At 39.1% G+C, this 20,994-nt stretch overlaps 2 protein-coding genes and 1 long non-coding RNA gene across 3 annotated transcripts in view; 1 reads left to right on the top strand and 2 right to left on the bottom strand.

Annotated features, from left to right (window-relative positions):
• Positions 1–6,932, bottom strand: part of uvrag (UV radiation resistance associated) — a 109,422-nt gene extending 102,490 nt beyond the window's left edge. Inside the window, exons 1-2 of the mRNA XM_014471637.2 lie at positions 6,610–6,932; positions 1,539–1,656 (exon numbers count right to left, since the gene is read on the bottom strand). Of these exons, the coding sequence (XP_014327123.1) occupies positions 1,539–1,656; positions 6,610–6,714 (223 nt within the window). The 5' untranslated portion in view covers positions 6,715–6,932. The remainder of the gene's footprint in view (positions 1–1,538; positions 1,657–6,609) is intronic.
• A 135-nt stretch (positions 6,933–7,067) lies between these two features.
• LOC111610109 lies at positions 7,068–15,558 on the top strand. The gene is made up of 2 exons (XR_002753495.1): positions 7,068–7,227; positions 15,176–15,558. It is a non-coding gene; the product is annotated as an uncharacterized LOC111610109 (long non-coding RNA).
• dgat2 (diacylglycerol O-acyltransferase 2) lies at positions 8,241–20,444 on the bottom strand. Its single transcript, XM_005806695.3, has 8 exons — positions 20,120–20,444; positions 17,525–17,653; positions 17,338–17,445; positions 15,867–15,937; positions 13,151–13,355; positions 12,648–12,822; positions 11,282–11,466; positions 8,241–10,375 (listed from the first exon to the last, which is right to left on the bottom strand). Exons 1-8 carry the CDS (start codon positions 20,157–20,159, stop codon positions 10,221–10,223), a joined length of 1,068 nt encoding a protein of 355 aa, XP_005806752.1. The 5' UTR covers positions 20,160–20,444; the 3' UTR covers positions 8,241–10,220.
• Between the last annotated feature and the right edge of the window lie 550 nt (positions 20,445–20,994).

The following is a 20,994-nucleotide window of genomic DNA, read 5'->3' as shown; positions in this document are numbered from 1 at the left end:
TAATTTCGCTAATTTTTCTTTGCATTAAGAAGACATCAGAGTAATCTCACACATTGTGTATTAACAGATTCAATGTGCAGACGAGGAAATGCACCATTTCCTTTCTTAGCAACGCCTTTGGAATGTGTGCTGGATTCAATCTTACCCTGTGTTAGTATAAAGAATGCATAAACATCTCTGAAAAATTTTCTTCAAAGATTTTTGATATAAGGTTTGTGTGGAGTAGCTTCAGGTAATCAATAGCTTCTTTTGCCGAACACCACCACTTTTCCAGCCTCTGTGTTAAAGTCAACCTGCCTTTATTATGACCGACTTACATCTGAGCTGGCTTCTCGGATTGAAGGCATGATATGGCAACGACAGACGGTCGATGTGACCACCTGATTTAATGCAACAACACATCAGAAACATTGTCACATTATGCTTCAGACACCATTTCCCGTTTCTAGAACATTGGGAGGTTGTAAATAGATTGTGCTGTTTCAGAACAGCTCACTGGATTTCGCCAAGGGCAGCATCTTCAGTAGTGCTGTGACTTGATAACAGAGCAAAAATGCAATTAACGCTTTAGAATCATACAAGTGATAACAAGGTTGACGCTTTATATTTCCTCTCCTGAGTTCGCTGTTTAAAACTGTTTAAAACTGCCTACTTTAATAGTCCATCCCTAATATAAAAAAACGCAATGAATAGTACTTATTTTTATCGTTATCGCAATGATACCACAACATATCATGATGAAACTTTAAGTCCATATCGCCCACAACTAGTTTTTATGCATTATTGCAAACAGTGAAAAGCGTCTTAGCGCTACCACAGACCCAAATATCTAAGAAAAAAGGCTAACATCTACAGTTTTCCACATTTTAGCTCTTACAGGCCAATCAGCACCAATGAAAATAAAAGCAGCTCGTGGATTGGATGGTGTGAAAACCCCAGCCAATAGCACTTGAAGTAGCACTGTGGCTACTTATTTCAGCTTCCCAATCTGATTTTTTTTTTTTTTTCAAATATTTTAGATATGCTCTACAAAAAAAGTAATCAGTATAGCCATATACCGCAAATAACCTCGAGTTACGTTGCACAGAAAAGTGTGCAAATACTGAACCGCAAATATGCAGGGGATCATAGTATTGCCAATTTTTTCCCCATCAAAAAAGAAAACAAACAAACAAAAAAACGTTTGCATATATATGTGAGGTGCAAATTTTGTAATACAACATTTGAATGGCTTGTTTTTGTTGTAAATGACAAAAAATACACACTTGAGGCAACATATTCACAGCTCTACAGACTTCCCCACAACCCAACCACACAGAATAGGACTCAGAGTCTGACTTAAGCACCTGGATAAGGCTTACAAGTCTGACATGCAGAAAAGTACGTATACGTAAAAAAAACAAAAAAAAAACAACACCTTTTTCTATTTCTCTATTACGTTAACTTTTAAAAAAAAAAAATTTAAGTTAAAGTTCAGATTCAATGATGTAGTATGTTTCCCAAATTTTGATTTTACAATAGAGAAGCTTTCCACCGACCTCTAGAAATGCCGTCTCCTACGCAGAGGTGGAGGGTGAAGTAAGTGTCCAGCAGCGGAGAACCATTCCTGTTGACTATGTTCCTGGCAGCAATGCTCCGGAGATGACGCAACCGTCTCTGTTTGACCAGGGAGAAAAGAGAGAAGGGGAAAAAAATATGGATGAGATTCATCAGGAGCAGAAAACCAACATCAGAGCTGTAGTTTGCCGTTTCAGTTTTGTTCCAGGCAAGCTCATGAACAGATTCCTGTAACCTCCACAGAAAGGCAAGAAGTTGTTTTTGTAAAGATCGTCTTTAACGTGGACATGCGCCTGTGTTTCTATCAGGCGACAAGACAGCACAAATGAATTAAACTTTACGTGGAAGGTTTAACAGAAAGCAGCAAAGTTCTTTGTTTCATCCTTTGGACTTTTTGATTTCTGTCTTTCATAGAACAAGTCATGTTTTGATATATTGGCAGCCTTTTAGGAAATCTCTGAGTTAAAGGGCTCCATTTCCCTGAGAAAGTGCAGCGTCTGCTGTTTTAGGAACGCTAGCCCTGCTAATCGCTTTTGCAAGATGCTAAAAACCGTGTCGGACGTCCAACTTCATATTTGTCTTTGTTCTGAAATAGTAGTAAAACCCTGTTATATTGCAATATAACGTCGTCCTGCGTCCAATTTAAATAATTTGCAGACGTTCACATCAGGGAGGTGAGAAGAAAACTTTTTAAATGCATTCTTATATCTTCATAAATGAAATTCTAAAAACTTGGACACAGGAATTGGCTGCAAAAGTTCCATCAGTGCATATATTTTTGCTATATGCAAATGTTCATTTTAATGTCTCTCTACTTCGGTGAATGCATATGTGAGTCAGTGGGGAAGGATGAAGACAAGGAATTACATTTGGCCTTGACCGGTCAGTCCAGCCCGCTTCCTGTAGCCAAGCAGAGGCAGAATCTAAGTCATGAGATTCCCTATAAGATTACTAACCCTAAGAAACAAAATAACTGATTGTTCCACTGGGGACTTTGAAATCACCTCCTAACAAAATGCCACTGCACATTTCCGAATGAGCTGCAGAGAACCACAGGCGGAGACAAGAAAAGTTTTTTTTAAATTTTAAAAAAGGGATGTGATGGAGCTACGGCAGGAAACTGGGTTCTTCAAAGTAGAACTACGTGAAACACATGGAAGGCAGCTGAGAGCGAAATGAAGTTGTCTCAAAGTGTGACTCTGGTATGCATTTAGTGTAACAATCACATTATATGAGAACTAGCTTTGCTCCGAGTGTCTGAAATGCATGACTAAAAGGCTCACCATGGCATCTGAAACAGATTGAGGATGATTCTAAACATAGACCTGATATAAAACAATCCGGAGAACACAATGCATGCAGATTACAAACACCTGGAAAAAACTTTGCACAAATTCCCACATGTACGGGGTGCCATTTGTAAAGTTAGACAATAAATAATGAACAGTAATAATTTGCTTCATTTAGTTTGTCATAGTGGGAAAAACAATGTCATTGTTTATTTCTCCACCATGTTATTCCTACATTCATAAATGCCAGGCTTCCTAACTAAATATTTCATTTACAAGCTGAATGTTGAACTTTCAAACTAAACATTTAGTTCCCAAACAAAATACTTATTTCCCAAACTAAATATTTAAAACTACTATCTAAATATTAAACTAATGTATTTACATCTGAGCTAAATATTTAGTTAGGAAAATAAATATTTAGTTTGCAATTTACATTTATTTTTAGTTTAGTTCCAAACTAAATATTTGTTTTCCAAACCAAACATTTAACTTCTAAATATTTAGTTAGCATAATAAATATTTCATTTGGAGCCAAGTATTTAGTTACAAATTATTGCTGTTAAGTTTTTACTGTGTAACTTTAGAAAAAACGGAACCACAAACATCACTGAGAATCTGGGCTGTAAACTTTATACATTTTTTTTTTTACATTTATTTTTGGCTTCAGACAATGACAAAAAAAATATATATTTTGGTTCCACTTTGCAATTATTCTTTTATTTTGTAGTTGACTTGTAGTTAAAAGGCAACCCAAGTAAAGATGGCAGAAAGAGGAGAAGCAGTGAAATATTCACCTGGTGGCTGCGTTTATTGCATTTTAAGTTTAGCATTTTATTTTCAAGAATTTCTTTTGCATTTATGTTTTAAGACAATATTTTATTATTTGAAGAGTAGGTTTCACTAGAAGGAAAATGTGATGTTCAAAGCACTTTACTGTTATATATATACTGTACAGTATATACAAGTATATATATATGACTATTGTGGTTGTATATCTATGACTGTCATTTTATTTTGCTGTCAACATTCTTGAGGTTGTTTCACAGCATAATTCAAAAAGAAAAAACATTCAAAGTAGAAAATTTGCACGTGATCACGGACAGATTGTTCTGGATGGACGTTTGCATGAGATGATAACATCAAACTGCAACAAACCGAGGGTTAAACTGGATTGACACTATCCTTGTTGTTACACACGGTGGTGGTAGCAACATGCTCTGGTCCCGTTTCCCTGCAACAACAACGGGAGGATGTGAATGTTTTAGGTAGGACATTGATCTCAAGCTAGAGCTGGAAAATATGGACAAAAATAAAATATATCGCAATATTTCTTTTCTGAATTTAACAGTTTTGATAATCGTTCCAAAATGGTTTCAAATGAAAACTATAGTTTCAATACTGACTTAACTACTTGCAATAAGTAATACAGCATCAACTATAGCTCAAGAATTGTTGGATTTTAGGGATGAATAATGAAACTTTCTTAACCAGCAAAATATTAAAGTGCTGATCCAGTTTGCAGTGCTCTTTAAGAGTGCCAATATGTTGGAGTACAACCAGAAAATAATTAAAGTTCACACGACTGGCTGCAATCTCTTCTCCATTTTAGAAAAAGGCTGAATAATGCTGGCCTCATTTTTGGTCTTACTTATTGCGTTTTGTCATTGCGTTCGATGTTGTGGAGATTTTCTGGTTTTCTGATAATCATCAAAAGCGTTTCATTTCCCAGCACTACACCAGACAAACAGCAAAATAAATTGTGACAGTCGCCACATAAAATGTATTTAGAATGTTCTTTCAAGAGGCTGCCAGAAATATTGTAGCTTTCTAAAAAAAAATAAAAAAAAAAAGTAAAATCTTTTCCAGAGAAATAATGACTAATGTAAGCAAAAACTTCCAAGAAGAGAACACAAAACGTCCAACTAATATCTTGCAAGTTTCAAAGTTTTTCCAGTCTAGCACCGTTAGGCTGAAACCGTTAACCTTTGTTCTTGATTTATCACTGTTTACACATTTCTGACTTGTTGGAGGCTCTTCCCTTGGTTAACGCTGGTGAACCTCTTTATGTTTCTAGCCTAGAGTAAATGTGGTTTGCTGATTGAGCAGGATGGTCCAAACAAATCGACCGTACTGTGCGTCAATTCAGTTTAGACGAACTGATAGAAACAGCATAATGCTTTTTATTGTATAAACGTGTTCATGAGGTCAACAGCTGTCATGGACTGCATATTCACATGACAACACATACAGGCAACATATGGAACAATCTTGTCACAGTTGTGGGTCGTTGTAATATTCTGAATCCATCACATTATAAGGCTTTAAAAAATGACCTAGTAAATATTTTATGCATGTTTGGAGAATTATCCCCCCTGCTTCTGGATGCTGTGCAGCTGGAAAAAATTTTACTTCCAATTTTTTTTACTTTCTGACAGTTGCTATGATGCATTAAATGTTGTTTTTACAAGTGGGGGCAGCTGATTAGCATCTCCAGAGATCAAATACACACTAGAACTACAAACTCAAAGCCCAGAGGATTTGTAAAAGGAGGCTGCATGGATGCAGAGAAGCACCAAAGAGCAGAGAGAGAGGGAAGGAATAATTTTAAACCATCTCTTAGATCAAAACTAATGGGCAAGTGTTGTACTTAGGCTTGTCACGATAAACAATAAATGAACACTTTACTTTCCCTTTGGGGTAAATAAAAGTTCTTCTGAATCTATCTGACGTTCTTTGAAAGAGGATTCCCATTTAAGCATATTAAAGCTTATCTGATTTCTAAAAAAATAAAATGCATCGAAACAGTGTGTTGGTAAAAGTGTTTGTAGACCATTGTAGATGTATATCAAAAGAATCCAACTCATATCTACATAAAGAATGTTGACATGCAAAAAGATATTGAAAAGTCCAAACGTGTCAGTCACATTATCATGATACGTTGATTGATATTTAAGAGGCCTGATTATAGGAAAATTGAGTGAAAGAAACACCTTTAGGATTGATGAATTTAGACTGTAATCAGATAGAGGGAAGTGGTTTAACAAAAAAAAAAAAAAACAGAACCAGTTTGCCCTTGAATCTTACTGTTTGTTTCGAGCCAAAGTGAAGTCATCTGCAGAGAGTACTGAGCACGCTTCAAGTAATGGCTTACATTAACACAATGACGCACTGTTGTTTTTAGAGGCTCTGGCAGAATGAATGAATGGATGAATGAATGAGAAGAGTATGATTTTATTTATTTATTTATTTATTTTTTTAACAAATTTCCCGATTTAAATTAGCAGCAAAGTTCAAATAAGGCCTGAAGTTGAGAAAAATTGTAATAAAATTGCAGTGCAAACAATACAATGACATACCCTGCTACTTCCCCCCCCTCAGCTGAGTGACCTGTCACATGCAGATAAGCATAACGTCAAGTTCTGTCACATTTTCAGAAGCACAGATGCTTGGGACATGAATTCTACGTATTTTACGGTAAATGGAGCAGCAAGAGGCCCATTTTAATATTTCAAATGCAGGTGGAGAGGATTAAAAGACACCGGTGTCCCAGAGGAGGTCAGTTTATTTCCTGTAAGCTAGCTGAAGTAAGCTAGCTGTGGCTAGCTCACTAGCTCCCAGTCACTCTGACAGGCCTGGTTTCCTCTGGCAGCTGTTGTAAAACTACAGCAGAACACAAACACATGACTCCGTCCAAGTTCTGCTCAGTCCACCGACCTTCCGCTGGTGCCGAAGAGTATGTTCAGGGGGAGTTTGCGTTTACCTGCTGGGATGTGAGCTCCACATGCAGGGCTCGAGAGGATGAAGCTCCAGAGTTGGTGACAGAGGCGGCGGGGATAGCAAGAGCCCGACCGGTGATGGAGTTCATCCTCCTGTCGGCATCTAGCGAGTCTTCTTCTCATTCAACAAAACGCTCCATCCTTAGCATTTCAAAACAAAAGTTCACCAAGTTGCGGGCAACCACGACAGACACGCAGTTATGAACGTTCGTGTGCGTAAAGCTTTCCGACAGCTGTCAGTCCAGCAGCGGGACGTAAACAAAGTACGGGCTATTCTGCTACATTTGCTTCGGAAGTCCGTCTTTGAATTGGAAGTACGTCACTGCCGTCCGTGATTGGCTTAAAGCGGCATCTGTCAAGCAAGGGCGGGGCTTATTCCTGGCAAGGTGCATTTCTATTGGCTGAAGGAGCTGTTTATCAACCAGGAAGCGCCTAGCGTCGGTGGAAATCTGTCAAATCTGCGAAATATGAGGAAGTTGTATGAGCAGCGTGACATGCAGGTGACAGAAAAACGCTGCGCTTCATAGTTTTTCTATCAGAAAATCACTGAATTCGAACACAATATTACAAGAGCATGTGGAATATAGAAGACTTCCAGAAACGTAAGTTTTTACATATTTTCAGCCTTCTTTAGATAAATACAACTATGATGGAATTGAGGATATAAAGAACGTACAATAAAATCTATTTTATCTGAAAGATATTAAGTAAAACAAAAAGTTGCAGTTTTACAGTAAAAAGACTGAATAGACAATTTTATATTTTATGAAATTTTGAATATGACTATGCAATTTTATACAATGTTATTTTTTTCTGTTAAGTGTTACACTAAAAAAGTGTAGTTTGTATCAACATATAAATAAGAAAGTCAAATACTCTACGGGAAGTCACTTACATAATACCATTCAACTGCCAGGGGGCGACACCACTACATTGCATCTTTTTACAAATAAGCAGAGGACTTTGTATTATAGGGATTTTAGCTGACCTATTGATTTTTTTATTTTATTTTGTTATGCATTCTTGCACAAAGGCAATAAAGGAATTCTGATTCCGATTCTTTTGTTTCTGTAAGCATGCATATGAAAACAGACTTGTTTTTGGTGGTAAAACAGAAGTTAAGTACTTTTGCCAAACAAATGCTGTGATTTAAACATCTATACTTTTTCCCAAAAGTTATTTCTATTCATCTTTTTCACACTTCTGTATTGTTGCAACCACAAAATGTAACGTATTTTATTGGGGGTTAATTTCTCATACAAATCTGATAAAAAAAATCTTTTTTAAAACACTCTTCACTGCCATTACAGCTGCAAGCCTTCTGGTCTCTCCACCAGCTTTGCAGAACTAAAGACTGAAATCTTTATACACTAAAGTTTGTAGCTGTGACCAAATATTGAAAAGTTGAAATGGTAATACTTTTGCACCAAGGCATGTAGATTCTGGGCAACCAGTGTTGGTTTCTTCTCATTGAGCAACTTTTGACATGTCAATGGGATACTCTAATTATCCAAAAATGTCTGAGTCTCAGTTACGTACAGGATGTTCAACAGTGCAACTGAAACAGGCAGAAAATGTTTTTTTTTTTTTTAAAAAAAAGGCAAGGACAACCAAGTCTCTTGAAAACATACAAAAATTTAATTTAAATAATGAAAGACAGAATGTTCATCATAAAGGCATCTCCTGTTTTTTTATTGCTCTGAGATTTATCACAAGGATTTTCCTACTCTTAGGAAGTCACAGTGTTGAGACAAGAGGAAACTGCTCTTCAAGCTTACCGACTACCATCATTCAGAAGTTGCAGACTTACTGAATCAGATGATTCCCTGTTCTGTCTAGGAAGGATCTAGAAATGCCTGCAAATACCAAATAACTGAAAGGGATAGTTCCACATATTTGAAGTAAGGTTCTGTTCAAAGGTTGCAAGAAATCAATCTCGTCCACAAACTTTATTTTGCATAAATCCAGACTAGTTGTCAATGCTAAAGCTAGCAACTAGCTAGCGAGGGGCAAAAACCAAAACGGACTTCTGCTTTCTTAAATCAACTCCTACCTACCGCAAAAGAAAGCAGCAATTTCCTTGAACGCAGTTTCATGTCCTCTTGAACCATCATTATGCTTGCACTGGGCAATTATGTACAGTACATCTGATTTTTATTTACACAGGAAATTCAGGTAGGAAGCAGAGTGCCATCAGAGATCTTCGTTACTGTGAATTAAGCACATCAAATGTTGCACACAGAACAATCGTTGGTGGCACACCATCTCCAGCCTCCATCTCCTGTGTAAGTAATGATCTACTTCAAAGTAAATAACCCCCCAAAGCAAACATGACAGTGGTTTAAAGGTTCATGGAAATAAAGTTGCCATATTTTTAAGACTGGAGTTCTTTTAAGACAAAAGTATGCTTTGGTATTGGTCTCCAAGATCAACAAATACACTAAAGGATGTACCAAAAAATTTAATATTTCAGGCAATTCAGGTTATTGACTCCTTGGAAGGATTCAACAGAACCTCACTTCAAATAAGTACTGAACTCAAAGATGTACCAAGAGTCAAGTTAATATCAACTTACTTATTTTCATTGATCACACCTAAGCTACAGTTCTGAGACACACAACATACTGGAACCATCGGGTGTCAGGCATTCAGTTCTCTAACTGACCCCAACTTTCTAACTTCTGCTCTAAACTTTAAAAAGAAGAAAGAAAGTTGAGGACAGAACATTTTCAGTTTTCATTGCATAGATGAGTGCCACCTTTCTCAAATTGAAACCTGGAATGAGAGAAACAAAAACAAAGCAAAGCAGCAGGAAGGTCTTCTTCTGAGCAGAATCTGATTATCAAAGGCATTTTTTCTAAGACAATCTCCAGAGGAAAATCGGTATTCAAAAAAAAAAAAAGTGCGTGAGAAATATTCTTGAAAGGACAAGTCAAACAGGCTTTATCCCTTCAGCTGAATACAATTAATACTTTATGGCAATGACAATTACATGTGTACTGTCCATTAACCATGTCAATCCAGCCTGTAGAAAATGTACACTTTCTGTGTACATCTAATCAATGCATTCAAAAGGGTTGAGGGGACAAAACACATCTTTGGCTCAATTAACATTTGGGCTTGTTGACCCATTATTAAAGTGGTTCTTTCCACTTGCATTGTTTGTGCATTTAGCATGTTATATGGTTTTAAAGCGTACAAGAAGTAGTATATTAATGCATAGGTAATGGAAGATGTTGGCAGGTTTTCCAGATTACTTTACAGCTCCATCTAGTGGAGGTTACCCCCCTCTGCACTGATGAGACAGTGCACATCAGAAATCTTTTTCCAAAAAGGCACAGCTTTTGATTTTGATGTTGTATTTGGTGTAACTTTGTCCAGAAAAAAAAAAGAAAAGAAAAGTTCTGCAGTGAGGCCTCTGTTCTTGAAATCAGACTTATTTTCCTGAGCTCAAGCTACAGCTGTGCAAGTGTACAGTATGAAAACCGTTTGTTTTCCACCAGACGTCAACATGTGTACGGTTTCGCTGTCCAGACATAAACCAGACCGCTGAGGCAGGGCAAGGAGGGAAGTTCAGCAGGAGCTCCTCGTCCTCTCACTGGATGTGCAGGATGTCGCTCTCTTTCAGACCAAAGCGGGTCTTGTACTTGTCAAAAAGGCACAGGAGAGACCTGACGTACATTCCATGGTACAGCTCCACCATCTCCTCTGTTGGGTCTTCAATTTTAGGCACTGTGATCGGCTCCCCAACTGTAACAAGGAGGAAAGAAACATTGTTAAAGAAATCTTGAAGAGGGTCTAAAAAACTTAAGTGGTGTGGAAATTCTAATTTCAGCAGTACAGCAATGCTTATCCAGGGCCGGATTTTCAAGTATGTGGGCCTCTGGGCTGATGCCAGTTTTGGTGACCCATCCACTATCTAATAAATAGTCCTATACATCAGCGAGTATGAACCGATCTATAATAGATTTAATATGTCCCCTGGCCAGTTGCTCCATGTTCTCAAAAAATAAAATTTAAAAAAGTACTATAACATAATAATTTGCAAATACTTGAGTATTGTTTATGTTCATAAAAATCTCAAAATATTAATGCAACTCACCTGATATGAACCTGTGAGTTTTACATAGTATAAAAATATATTGGAACTAAAAATTCATGGGGCACCAAAAAGTAAAAGAAAGTCTGGCACAGCCAGAATGACAACAGAACATCAAAATTCATACACTAGAATGGCCTAGTCAAATACCATATTAGGTCCAGTTAAAAGAAAATCAGAGGCAAAACTTGAACATTAATGTTCAGACTCTCTCCACACAACATGAGCTTCAGGCATTTTTGTCATTTGTTTCTAGAAATGCAAAGCTGGTAGAGACACACTCAAACAAACTTTTAATGAAACTTTGTTGTGTTAAACATTGTTTCAGGGGGTTGAGCGCAAATGTACGGCACATTTTTCAGATTTCTTTTATTGCAAAACTTTTGAACACCATGCATAATTTTCCTTCAGCTTTACACTTGTGGGCCATTTTGCATTGGTCTATCATATAATAGCCAACGTTCGTAGCTGCAATGTGATAAAATATCAAAAAGTTCAAAGTGGTGTGAAGTAGGGTATCTAAGTGCATAACCAAAATCTATTGCAAACAAACTTGCCTATTGTGGTGATGGGATTGCAGAAGGGCACGATGCCCCAGGCGCTGCCGTAGAAAAGGCACGGGGCAAAGCCCAACATCTTCTGTAACCTTTTCTGTAGAGCTCTCCAGCAGGTCCCCTCCTCAAAGATCACCTGCTTGTAGGCGTCGTTCTCCCCAAACGAGTACACAGGAACAAGGTCGGACCTAAGCGTTCACAAAGATAGTGTTGTCACTCAACCAATTCTTGAAGACAAATCGGAAACCACAAAGAGAGGAACGAAAGAAATATTTAGCCTCGAGTGGTGTCTAGTGAATGCTGGTTTTGAAACTCCTTTAATAAACGTTTCTGTCCCACCGATCGCCATCTGTTCCACCCAACCATCCAGTTAGTTTTACAGCCTACATTATTAGTATTTATGCTTTTATTGTTATACAACCAGTCTATCAGAAAATGACCTGGCACCGACAACAATTATCACACCAGATGGCTCCCTGAAAGACGTGGAAAACGTGTGAATTTTAATACGTCTTAACTTAACCAAGATGCCTGCTTTTGTTTAGCAACAACCAAAAGAAACACATTCAAAAGAAGGTGGGTTATACTTTTGTTTACAGCTTACTAGTTGCCTAAAGTCAGTTTAGGTTGCACAAGAACACCGTTGGCACCAGCAGTTCTGGGGAAACATTTGAGTTTTTGTTCTGGTGAGGCATAACAACTATGTAAGGAGATTGCACAAAAGGGAAATGTTCAGGATTGACATTTTGTTGGGGTATTTTAAACCTTTTCATTTTATCTGAGACAACATTTTTATTATTTTTACAAAAACATCGTCCTCAACCCATTTTATAAGCATTTAACTAGTTCTACAAAGTGCGTTCCAACACCCTGAACTCAACACTCCTGGCTTATGTGGGTTACAATGCTAACCTAATTGCTATGAATGGAGGTCTTCATAACTGCATGTCTGTTTCCAGCAAGTTCTAAACTTCTTAGAAAAAGGTGCACCCAGTGATAGGATAATCCTGCCATGTTTGGGCTAGAGATACAAACCAAAATGACTTAGCCGTGCGGTTAATAATGACGCTTAATGTCTTGCCGAGCGCAGGTCAGGACCGGTTAACTCAGTTTGACCTTTCAGAAATGGTAGTCCATGCCACGAGGTGCTCAACAGCGCGGCACATTCATAAAAGATTTGGTAGCGGCTCTCTCTCTCTCTGGGCCTGTCTAACCTTTCTAAGGTTAATCATCCTGGAGTTATTCAGTCCTGTGGTTCACTGCAGAGACATTTTCATAAGGGATTTGGCTGAGGCTCGTATTTTGAGACCTTGAAGTTGGTGCAGGTGAGTAGGTGTGTTCGTGTTCGGGTAATAAGCTGGACGCTCACCCTTTCTGCAGGGCCAGCTTTACAAAGCCTTTGCGGTTCTTCAGGGTGACAGAATTCATGCCGGGCGCACTGTGCAGAGACTCTGCTGCTCCTCCGACAACGATGACCACAGCGTTCCCCGTCCCGTTGCAGGAGAGCAGGTAGTCTATGGAGTGCCTGTTCACTGGGCAGATACCTGCAATGGGGAAGAGATCAGATAATTTTTATTGTGTCTTGACATGGACAAGAGGGTTTACGTTAAAGATATGCAATAACAGAACTGTGGGAGATCCCTTTTCATCAAAACATGCCTAATGCTCTGAAGTAACCCCAGTGTCTCGAAGGCATCAATGAGCAAAGCAATAGAACAAAGAGCCCCCTCAGAGCGCTTTGAGCTCTATGAAAATCAGTAAAATCAGCAGATCGAAGTAAACAGAGACAGTTAAAGCTGGACAACAGGACGAGGGTCAGCTCTCAGACAAATACACTTATCAACATCGTCAAACACGACTCCAGCGACTCACCCCCAGACATCAGGTAGTCTCGAAGGACAGGCAAGCGGAAGTTTCCTGCCAGGGTCGCCAGGGATGGCTTGATCCCAGGAAATTTCTTGGAGAATCCCGTCGCCTCCGTCCCGAAGTTACAGAAAGCACCAAAGCAGAAGATACCATGAGGGTGGTAGCCCAATATGTAGTTCCGGTTCGGGAGCAGATCATGGGTTTTAATGAGCTGCAAGACAAACAGAAAGAATGAGTGAGTCAGTTGATGCCACCCATGTTGTCTAGCTTGTCATGAGAGGTTGACCAGCTAAAGGCTTTTCTTCTGCCTACATCTCCCAGAATGCTGTGTGGTCCTGAATCAGAGTTCAGTGAATATTCTATAAACTGAATATTCTATCAGATATATTATGTGTTGATATTGATCACATGTTTATCGTGATACATATTGTTATTGATTTATTGTCCAGCCCTAAGTTTACAGTATAATACCGTCATAAATAACTGACTGGGTTTCAGTGAGTTTCCTCTTTTTTTTAATTTTATATGCTGGAAGGCATTAGACAACAAAACGACACTGACTGATTTGTTATTGTTTTTAGAAATCGTCTTTACTGAGGATCTGGGAACTCTGCCAGGGTTTTACTAAAACTAGGACATCTTTATCAGCTCAAACCAGACAGAGCTCTCCTCTCCCTCCTCAAGCGCAATCATAAAATTACTGACCCAGTGCGCATGGCATGCATCAGCTCAGACTGGAAACTCTGGACTTTTAACTTTCTGAACTATTTCAAGATCTTTAATTAGTCCTCAAGCTGTAAATATGAACAACCCTGCCAGAAGGTGTTTGAGCAGCTGTGCACAGTACATGGATTCCTCCTATTGTGTACACAAGGCTTTTATCGTACCAAGACAAAGCTAAAGGTTTCATTAGAAAACAGCGATCACATTTGAAATTGCAAATGTAGCGCCGTGAGTCGATATATTCTGGACAGGAAAAGGGAAGGTGTACAGAAAAGATTCACTGACTGAAGCAAATGAGTATTAATATCTGAAAAGTTCCTTGGTTCTTTTTGGGGGTGTTAATCTGACACTTTTCAATTGATCCAAATCCAAACTTATTGATGTGTTCACTTCCACACAAACATATTCTCAGACTTTGACTGGTTAGCCTCCAGCTCATAAATAACAGTCGCTTGATGACAATAGATAAAGCTTGCTTGCTCTTCAGCCAATTGATTCCTCAGGACATAGCTGTTTTTTTTGGGAGGGCGGCGGGGGGGAGGGGGGGTCCGGAGCTAAGCGTGTATTTCAGCTTGGCGTTGACTCATGCGCAACTTACAGTCATATTGATATTTCTAACGCAAGACAAACATGAGGGATGCCCGCTGGATCTGAAATGGGCAAAGACGAACGGTTGCACAGGACAAACAGCACAAATCAATACGATTCGCAAAGTTCAGCTCCCTCGCATTAATGTAACTGAAAACTAGGTTTTTGTTCGTCAATGGATACCTTGCATTCTCTAATTTATTCAAAAAGGTTTTTTATTCTTAAATCAGTCTTTTTATTTAGGCTCCTGCTTTAGCGATCCCCACATCAAATCCTCTGACTGCATCTCCTACATTCGAGAACGTCTTGTACGGTCTTCCTCCTTCGTGACGATAATCAATATCTCTTCAGTCTCATTTTTCAGAAGAATTCACATACTAGTAAATTACGATCAATTATAAATTATGACATCCTCTGACCTACTTAAGCTCAATGAACTTTTAAGGATTCTGATCCGGTTCAACTTACTCTGGCAGTTTCCCACAAATTCTTGAAAGAGGGAAATTATCTGAGATTTTTCAATCAAGACCCGCAAAAAAACATTGATTAATTTTAAGATTAAAACAGCACTGTGCCATCAGTGGTTGCTTTAGATCAGGCTTTAGGATATCAGTGGCACCACATCATGATATTTTATACATCTGATCCAGTAAACCAGAAACTAAAAGTGCAGTTTTCTATCTCCACAATTGAACCATCACATTAACTGTCACTTTTCAGTTTCAGCAGCTGAGGATTCAGAGAAAGCCCATCAACAGCTGACTGTAACCATCATTTAAACACGCTCCAGCCTTCACCTTTGACCCGGCCAGTGACAGCTACTGTACCACCCTGTGCATGCTGCCAGCGTGAGGGTGTTTTTGTGCTAGTTGGTGATCACACCCTGCCCTGGTCAGAAACAACAGGACTATCAAGCAGAACAAAGGCTCAAACTCCAAGCCAACATAAACCCTCCATCATTTAGACGGGACAAGGGACACCGCTGCAGCAGACGACTGATAAGCCTTATCTGTAGGATAATAGCAGACATGAACACAGCTGCTGAAGTCATACAGTACGGACTCTGTCCGCAGTGTCAGAACAAATAAAGTTTCAACGATTTATTTCTCTTTTGGTTGCATTTTCTCCTGATATTTAAAGTCTGCAGCTGCTTAAATTAGCAGCGGTTAGGGGCGTGCCGTGGTGGCGGACCCACATTCAGAGGCAACGTGGCATCAACGTGGCTGTCGAGGGTTCGACTCCCGGACCCGACGACGTTTACCGCACGTCTTCCCCCTTCTCCTTCCCCCTTTTCCTGTCAGCCTACTTTGAAAAAGGGACACTAGAGCCCACAAAAAGACCCCTTGCGGGGCGATAAAAAACAAATAGAAAAAAAAAAATTTAGTTTTTTTTGGACTGTTGACATAATTACCCTGACGGGGAAGTAGTCTCTGAAATACGTCCATACTGTCCAGTTCCTCACCCAAGAAGACCTCCTGCCACCTGGAGAGAAAAATGAGACTTCACTAAACAGAAAGAAATGAAGACCAGCACCAACGATAACTTCCAGTCATGTTGATATTCAAATATTCAAAATACTTTAGATCTGATGGCATCTTGAGCTTTTTCTCACTGTGTGACAGTAAATCAAACCAAACATTTACCTTCTTAGGTCAGTTAGGATTACCAGAATTATTTCTGTTTACTAAATACATTTTATTTTTTTCCTCCGTGTTCAGAAATGTTTGTATATTTCCCATAAATTATATTTGTATTTGCTGGAATTACCATTTTATATGGGGTTTTAACATCCTTGCACAAGCCTCACGATGCCATATTTTAAGGCCTTTTTACTGCTTTTATTTGTTTTTCTTTTTACACAAGGGCTAACAAACTTACTCTCACTTGTAAATGCTTCATAAATGGCTTACTTTATTAAATCACTCTTTAAAAAATAGGGCTATTTTACAGGAGATATAAACAGTATCTCACAAATAGGCTTAAATTTTACTGGACAATAAACTGTCCCCGTAAAATTGCAACGTACGATAATATCGATTTGAGACCCTGTAGAAGTAATATAGTGATAATGGCACAATGATGCAAGTTTGCCCTCTGAATAATTAATAAACTTTAATTTTGCGAAAAACTTGTAACACTGGAAGCAGAAGACATTTCTAAATATGCAAAATGGGACAATCAAGAAGAATAAAAAAAATGGATTATGATGTCTCTGTAAGCAAAACTGCCCTTAATAAAATATAGCTCAAAGTGGAAATTATCAAGCTCATTTGTATTTATCTTTTAACTGATTAATTGATTAACCAGAGTCAAGAAAAATGAAGCCAAATGTTATTTTTCTTCTTTACGGTTGAATATTTGGAGGCTGCACGCTGAAAAACTGTTTAATTGAGATCCGAGTGAAAAGAGTTACAATATAAAATGAACTGCTGTATTTATTGTCCTTCAGAGACAAAAAATACCTGCATTGTGTTATATTTCTGATGGGAATTGTGCTTCACGGCATCACCGACTTGTTTATAAAACAATATAAAGGAGAGTACAAAATGTATTCCTTTTGTAAACGCACGCAAATAGGAAACCATGAGAGTCGATGGATTGGTATTGATCCATGAAGCCTACCAATGCTGTCAGGAAGTGTACCGTGTCCTGACGATTTTGTGAGGGGAACCATTCAACACACAATGCACTCCTTGTTTCTGTCCGTTGTTACAAAAGAGCTTACCCAACACCGTGGTAACACAGTTGGTCACTGTACTTTTTAATATGACGTCATGATGACAACCCAGCAACGTTCCTGCATGCCCTCACGTAGGTTCGCACTCTGTGACGGAGAAGTAGCAGGTTTCACCATCCTCTCATGCGTACACTTGTTTTCTAACCTTGTTTTGGGGTGTTCCAGTCAACGATGAGCCAGGCGGTGTAAAGGGCGGCAATCAGCCAGCAATCGGTGCAGAACATGTAGACCAACAGCAGCGTGCAGGCTATACCTAGACGCAGAGGGGCTTGAAGTTACCAAACGTCCATCCTTAAGCTGAGACCAAAGAGCTAACACACACAAACACTCACCCATGGCTAAGAAGGAGATGACCCACTGCAGCACAGAGATGACCTGCAGATGCTTTTCCATCCTGGAGCTGCAGGGCCACAGCGCTGACGGAAGATCCTGCAGGGAGGAGAGGATGCTGGAGCCGGTGCCTGGGTGGACACAAAGTATGCAAGATGAGGTCAATATCTGTCTAAACAAAGAGTTAATGATTTCCCAAAAGGCAGTGTCCAGTCGTTTCATTTGAAAGGACCGCTGCCTCGAATGCTCACCACCAGCACCGGCTGCTCCAGGCCGTCAAAGGCATCAGCTACTGGGCATGTGAGTGCTGAGGACAAAGGGCCACATTAACGGCTACTAAAGCTCGTCACGCTGAGAGCCAATGAAGGAAGAGAACCAGGAATACGCTGCCATCTAATCCCATCTAGGGACGCTGAAAATAACCTCCCTCCGGGATTCACAGTTAGTAAATACTTGTAAACAAGGATGCTGCAGCTACTTAAGGCCCCCACTGGTTCAATGTGCATCAGAGCTGGAGGCTAGAACTGTACTTCCATTTGTACAGGGAGGGATCTCCTCAGAAAGTTTTCAAAGGAGTATGCAAAGGAGGAAAAATTTACTGTGTCAACAAAAACCAAAAATCCCTCAGAATATCAGGAGTTTTATTATGCCGTTGTGCCAGTGTTTATGAGGTGGTGGGGGCCCACTGTAAAGGACTAAAATAAGTGTAAATAAATAAATAGTTTATTACTGTACACATAGATCAGACTGCACAAAAATGGTTTTATGAACATAATCCTGGAGAAAATGGGGAAATCTATATTTTGGCTCTAGTGTTTGGAGTGGAAATCTATTTACATTCCTGTGCTGAAAGCGTTGCCAAGCAGATATCTGGAAGAAAAAAAAAGAAGATGGAATTGCAGAGGTGCAACTCTTTGTTATGGGGCTCTCACTGCTGATGAGCACAGGCTAGCAAGACGTGCGTTTACATCTGTGTGTGAGCATCTCACCCTGTACCTGATGTGGTGCAAACAGAGCCTAGAAGAAGGTTGAAATATTTATTAAGTTCCTTGAATGCACCAGTCATTCTTCAAACTGACATCTTTTTACAGCACCATGAATGTCTGACTTTTCATAGAAATAATGATATGTGCCCATATATTCAGTTTGACAACACAGTTTAGATGCAGATGTGGTACATTGTGGTTGTTCAAGGGATAAGTAAAACACGTGCTTTAAAAGATCTGTAAAATTCAAAGCAGGTTCAGCCCATATAATGGTAAATAACAGAAGATATGGTTAAGCTTGGTGCAATTACCAATTAATCGCATGATACTTTAAAAAGAGATCAATCATTTCCATTCTGATGACGGTACTTTTTTGATCATTCATTTTATTTATGGTTTCGGGCGTTTCTGTTTTATTCATTGTTTTTGGTTGTTGTGTTTCATTTGCATATATGTGAAGTATTCTGTACATAACTGAAGTTTATTAGTCTTTGAGCGGTAAAACTAGCATCATCATGCTACTATTTTTATGTTAGCTCGACTCAAAACGATAGTATTACTTATAGCAATCATTTCTGGGACAATTTTAACTTCTTCTGTGCTCATTTTCTTTACCCAACTCAGGATTTTAAAGTCAAAATCAAAGTGGGATGAATGGCACTGAGAGGTAGGAGGTGGGGGACCAGATGTGTTGGCTGCAGGTATCAAGAGCTACAGTGCAAAACATTAAGCAAATTACTGTTTCTGAACTGAAAACATTCTCTGTCAAACCTTTTTTAAGGTTTGAACGTTCTTGAGATGCCAGAGAAAGGGTCATATAATTTATTGAGTTTCCTCCCCCACTTGTTGCTGCACATGAGCAGTTAACTGGCTGAACAAAGGATTATAGACATTCCCTCCCACTTACAAAATGTCAAATTTGGGATTTTAGTAGGATTTCCAGCTGCAAAAATAAAGAAAAACAAGGATCACAATGGCACTGAAACGAAAGGGGCACCACCCACCACTCATATTCTAGAAAACGCTGGCTTGAAATTAGTGCTGGAAAGCTACAAGAACCGATACAGCATGAAGAAAAAAAAATAGCAAGAGCAGAGTGAGTGAAATACTTGGGTTTTTTTTTTATTACTATTCACATTTGGTATGCTACTTTATCCAAAGATAAATTAACTAAACTCAAATACAGCAAACCAACACTGAACAGAGGTCTTTATTTGACTTGAGTAATGTTTAACTTTGGGTGACAAGATAAACATTTAGCGCAACAATAAACTTTTTATTTAAAAAAAAAAAACAATCAGCTCAATTTTGCTCTTCCATATTTACATTCAGCTGCTGCCAATGACTAGTCTAAAAAAAAAAAACTATGAATACATGAAAGTTAGAGAATACAAATCAAATTCTCCAAAACTGCACAAACTAACAGTTTCATCATAAATATACCAAAAATGCAGCATCTTTGTAAAAATGTTTAGCACATTTACCTTCCAAAATTAAGCATTTGTGAATAAATGCTCGTGTCTTTATCCTAAAAATCCTAACTGGACCATCCCTGATCTCTCTGAGCATTACTTTCGTATCAAAATGCAATAAAAAAAAATCAAGCCTCACCTTTCAGGACTCCAGAATATGCAGCAAGGATCGTCTTCATGGCTCAGACGTCTCCGTGTCGCTGGTTGACGTGTTTCAGAACAACTAACCGTGAGGTGTTTGCTGGCTGACTGTCGCTCTGAGCCTACAGCTCCTCTAACATCACTGCGTCCAGCAGCAGCTGATCGAAGAGCCGAGCGGGCATTTACTCGGGGCACAGAGGACGGAGCACAGAGGTGTGTTTCGAGGCTTTTTACCGGTGAGTTTAAGAGAGTCCGCGAGGTGCGGGAACACGCGGAGCCGCGCGTGGCAAAACTTGTTAAAGCAGTGGCCGCGAGACGAGGAGTCTCTGTGTATTTATGAAGGGCGGTCACGTGGGTCAGCTCAGCTGCTGGAGAAAACAGTCCGGCCTCCACCTCTGCATCAGGTGGAGGGGATTCTTAACATGCTGATAAGTTTTGATTTTATATTGTTTTTCTTGATTAGAAACCACAAATGAAAAGAAAAAATGAGTAGAAATCTAAACTTTGTTTCTAATTTCAAGATTTTCTTTAGGCACTATTGGCCTATATTGAGTCTAAAAGGACAGGAAATAGGAAGTAGAGAAGGGGAGTCGAACCCAGGACAGCTGCTTTGAGGACTATTCACACAGGGGTCCCCAAGTCCAGTCCTCAAGGGGTACCGTCCTGCAACTTTTAGATTCATCTCTGTTCCAAAATGTCTGAATTCCCTCACCAGCATCCAATCAGCTCTGCAATTGGCTGGTAATGAGCAGTTTATTTGATTCAGGTGCGTTTCAACAGAGATGCATCTAAATGTTGCAGGATGGTAGCCCTTGAGGACTGGACTTGGAGACCCCTGCTAACGTATCAATTAATCAATCTTTATAACGGACG

The sequence above is a fragment of the Xiphophorus maculatus genome, chromosome 11 (genome assembly GCF_002775205.1).
Source record: "Xiphophorus maculatus strain JP 163 A chromosome 11, X_maculatus-5.0-male, whole genome shotgun sequence".
Classification (NCBI taxonomy): domain Eukaryota; kingdom Metazoa; phylum Chordata; class Actinopteri; order Cyprinodontiformes; family Poeciliidae; genus Xiphophorus; species Xiphophorus maculatus.
The sequence above is the reverse complement of the archived record's forward strand: the minus strand, read 5'-3'. Positions and strand labels throughout refer to the sequence as shown.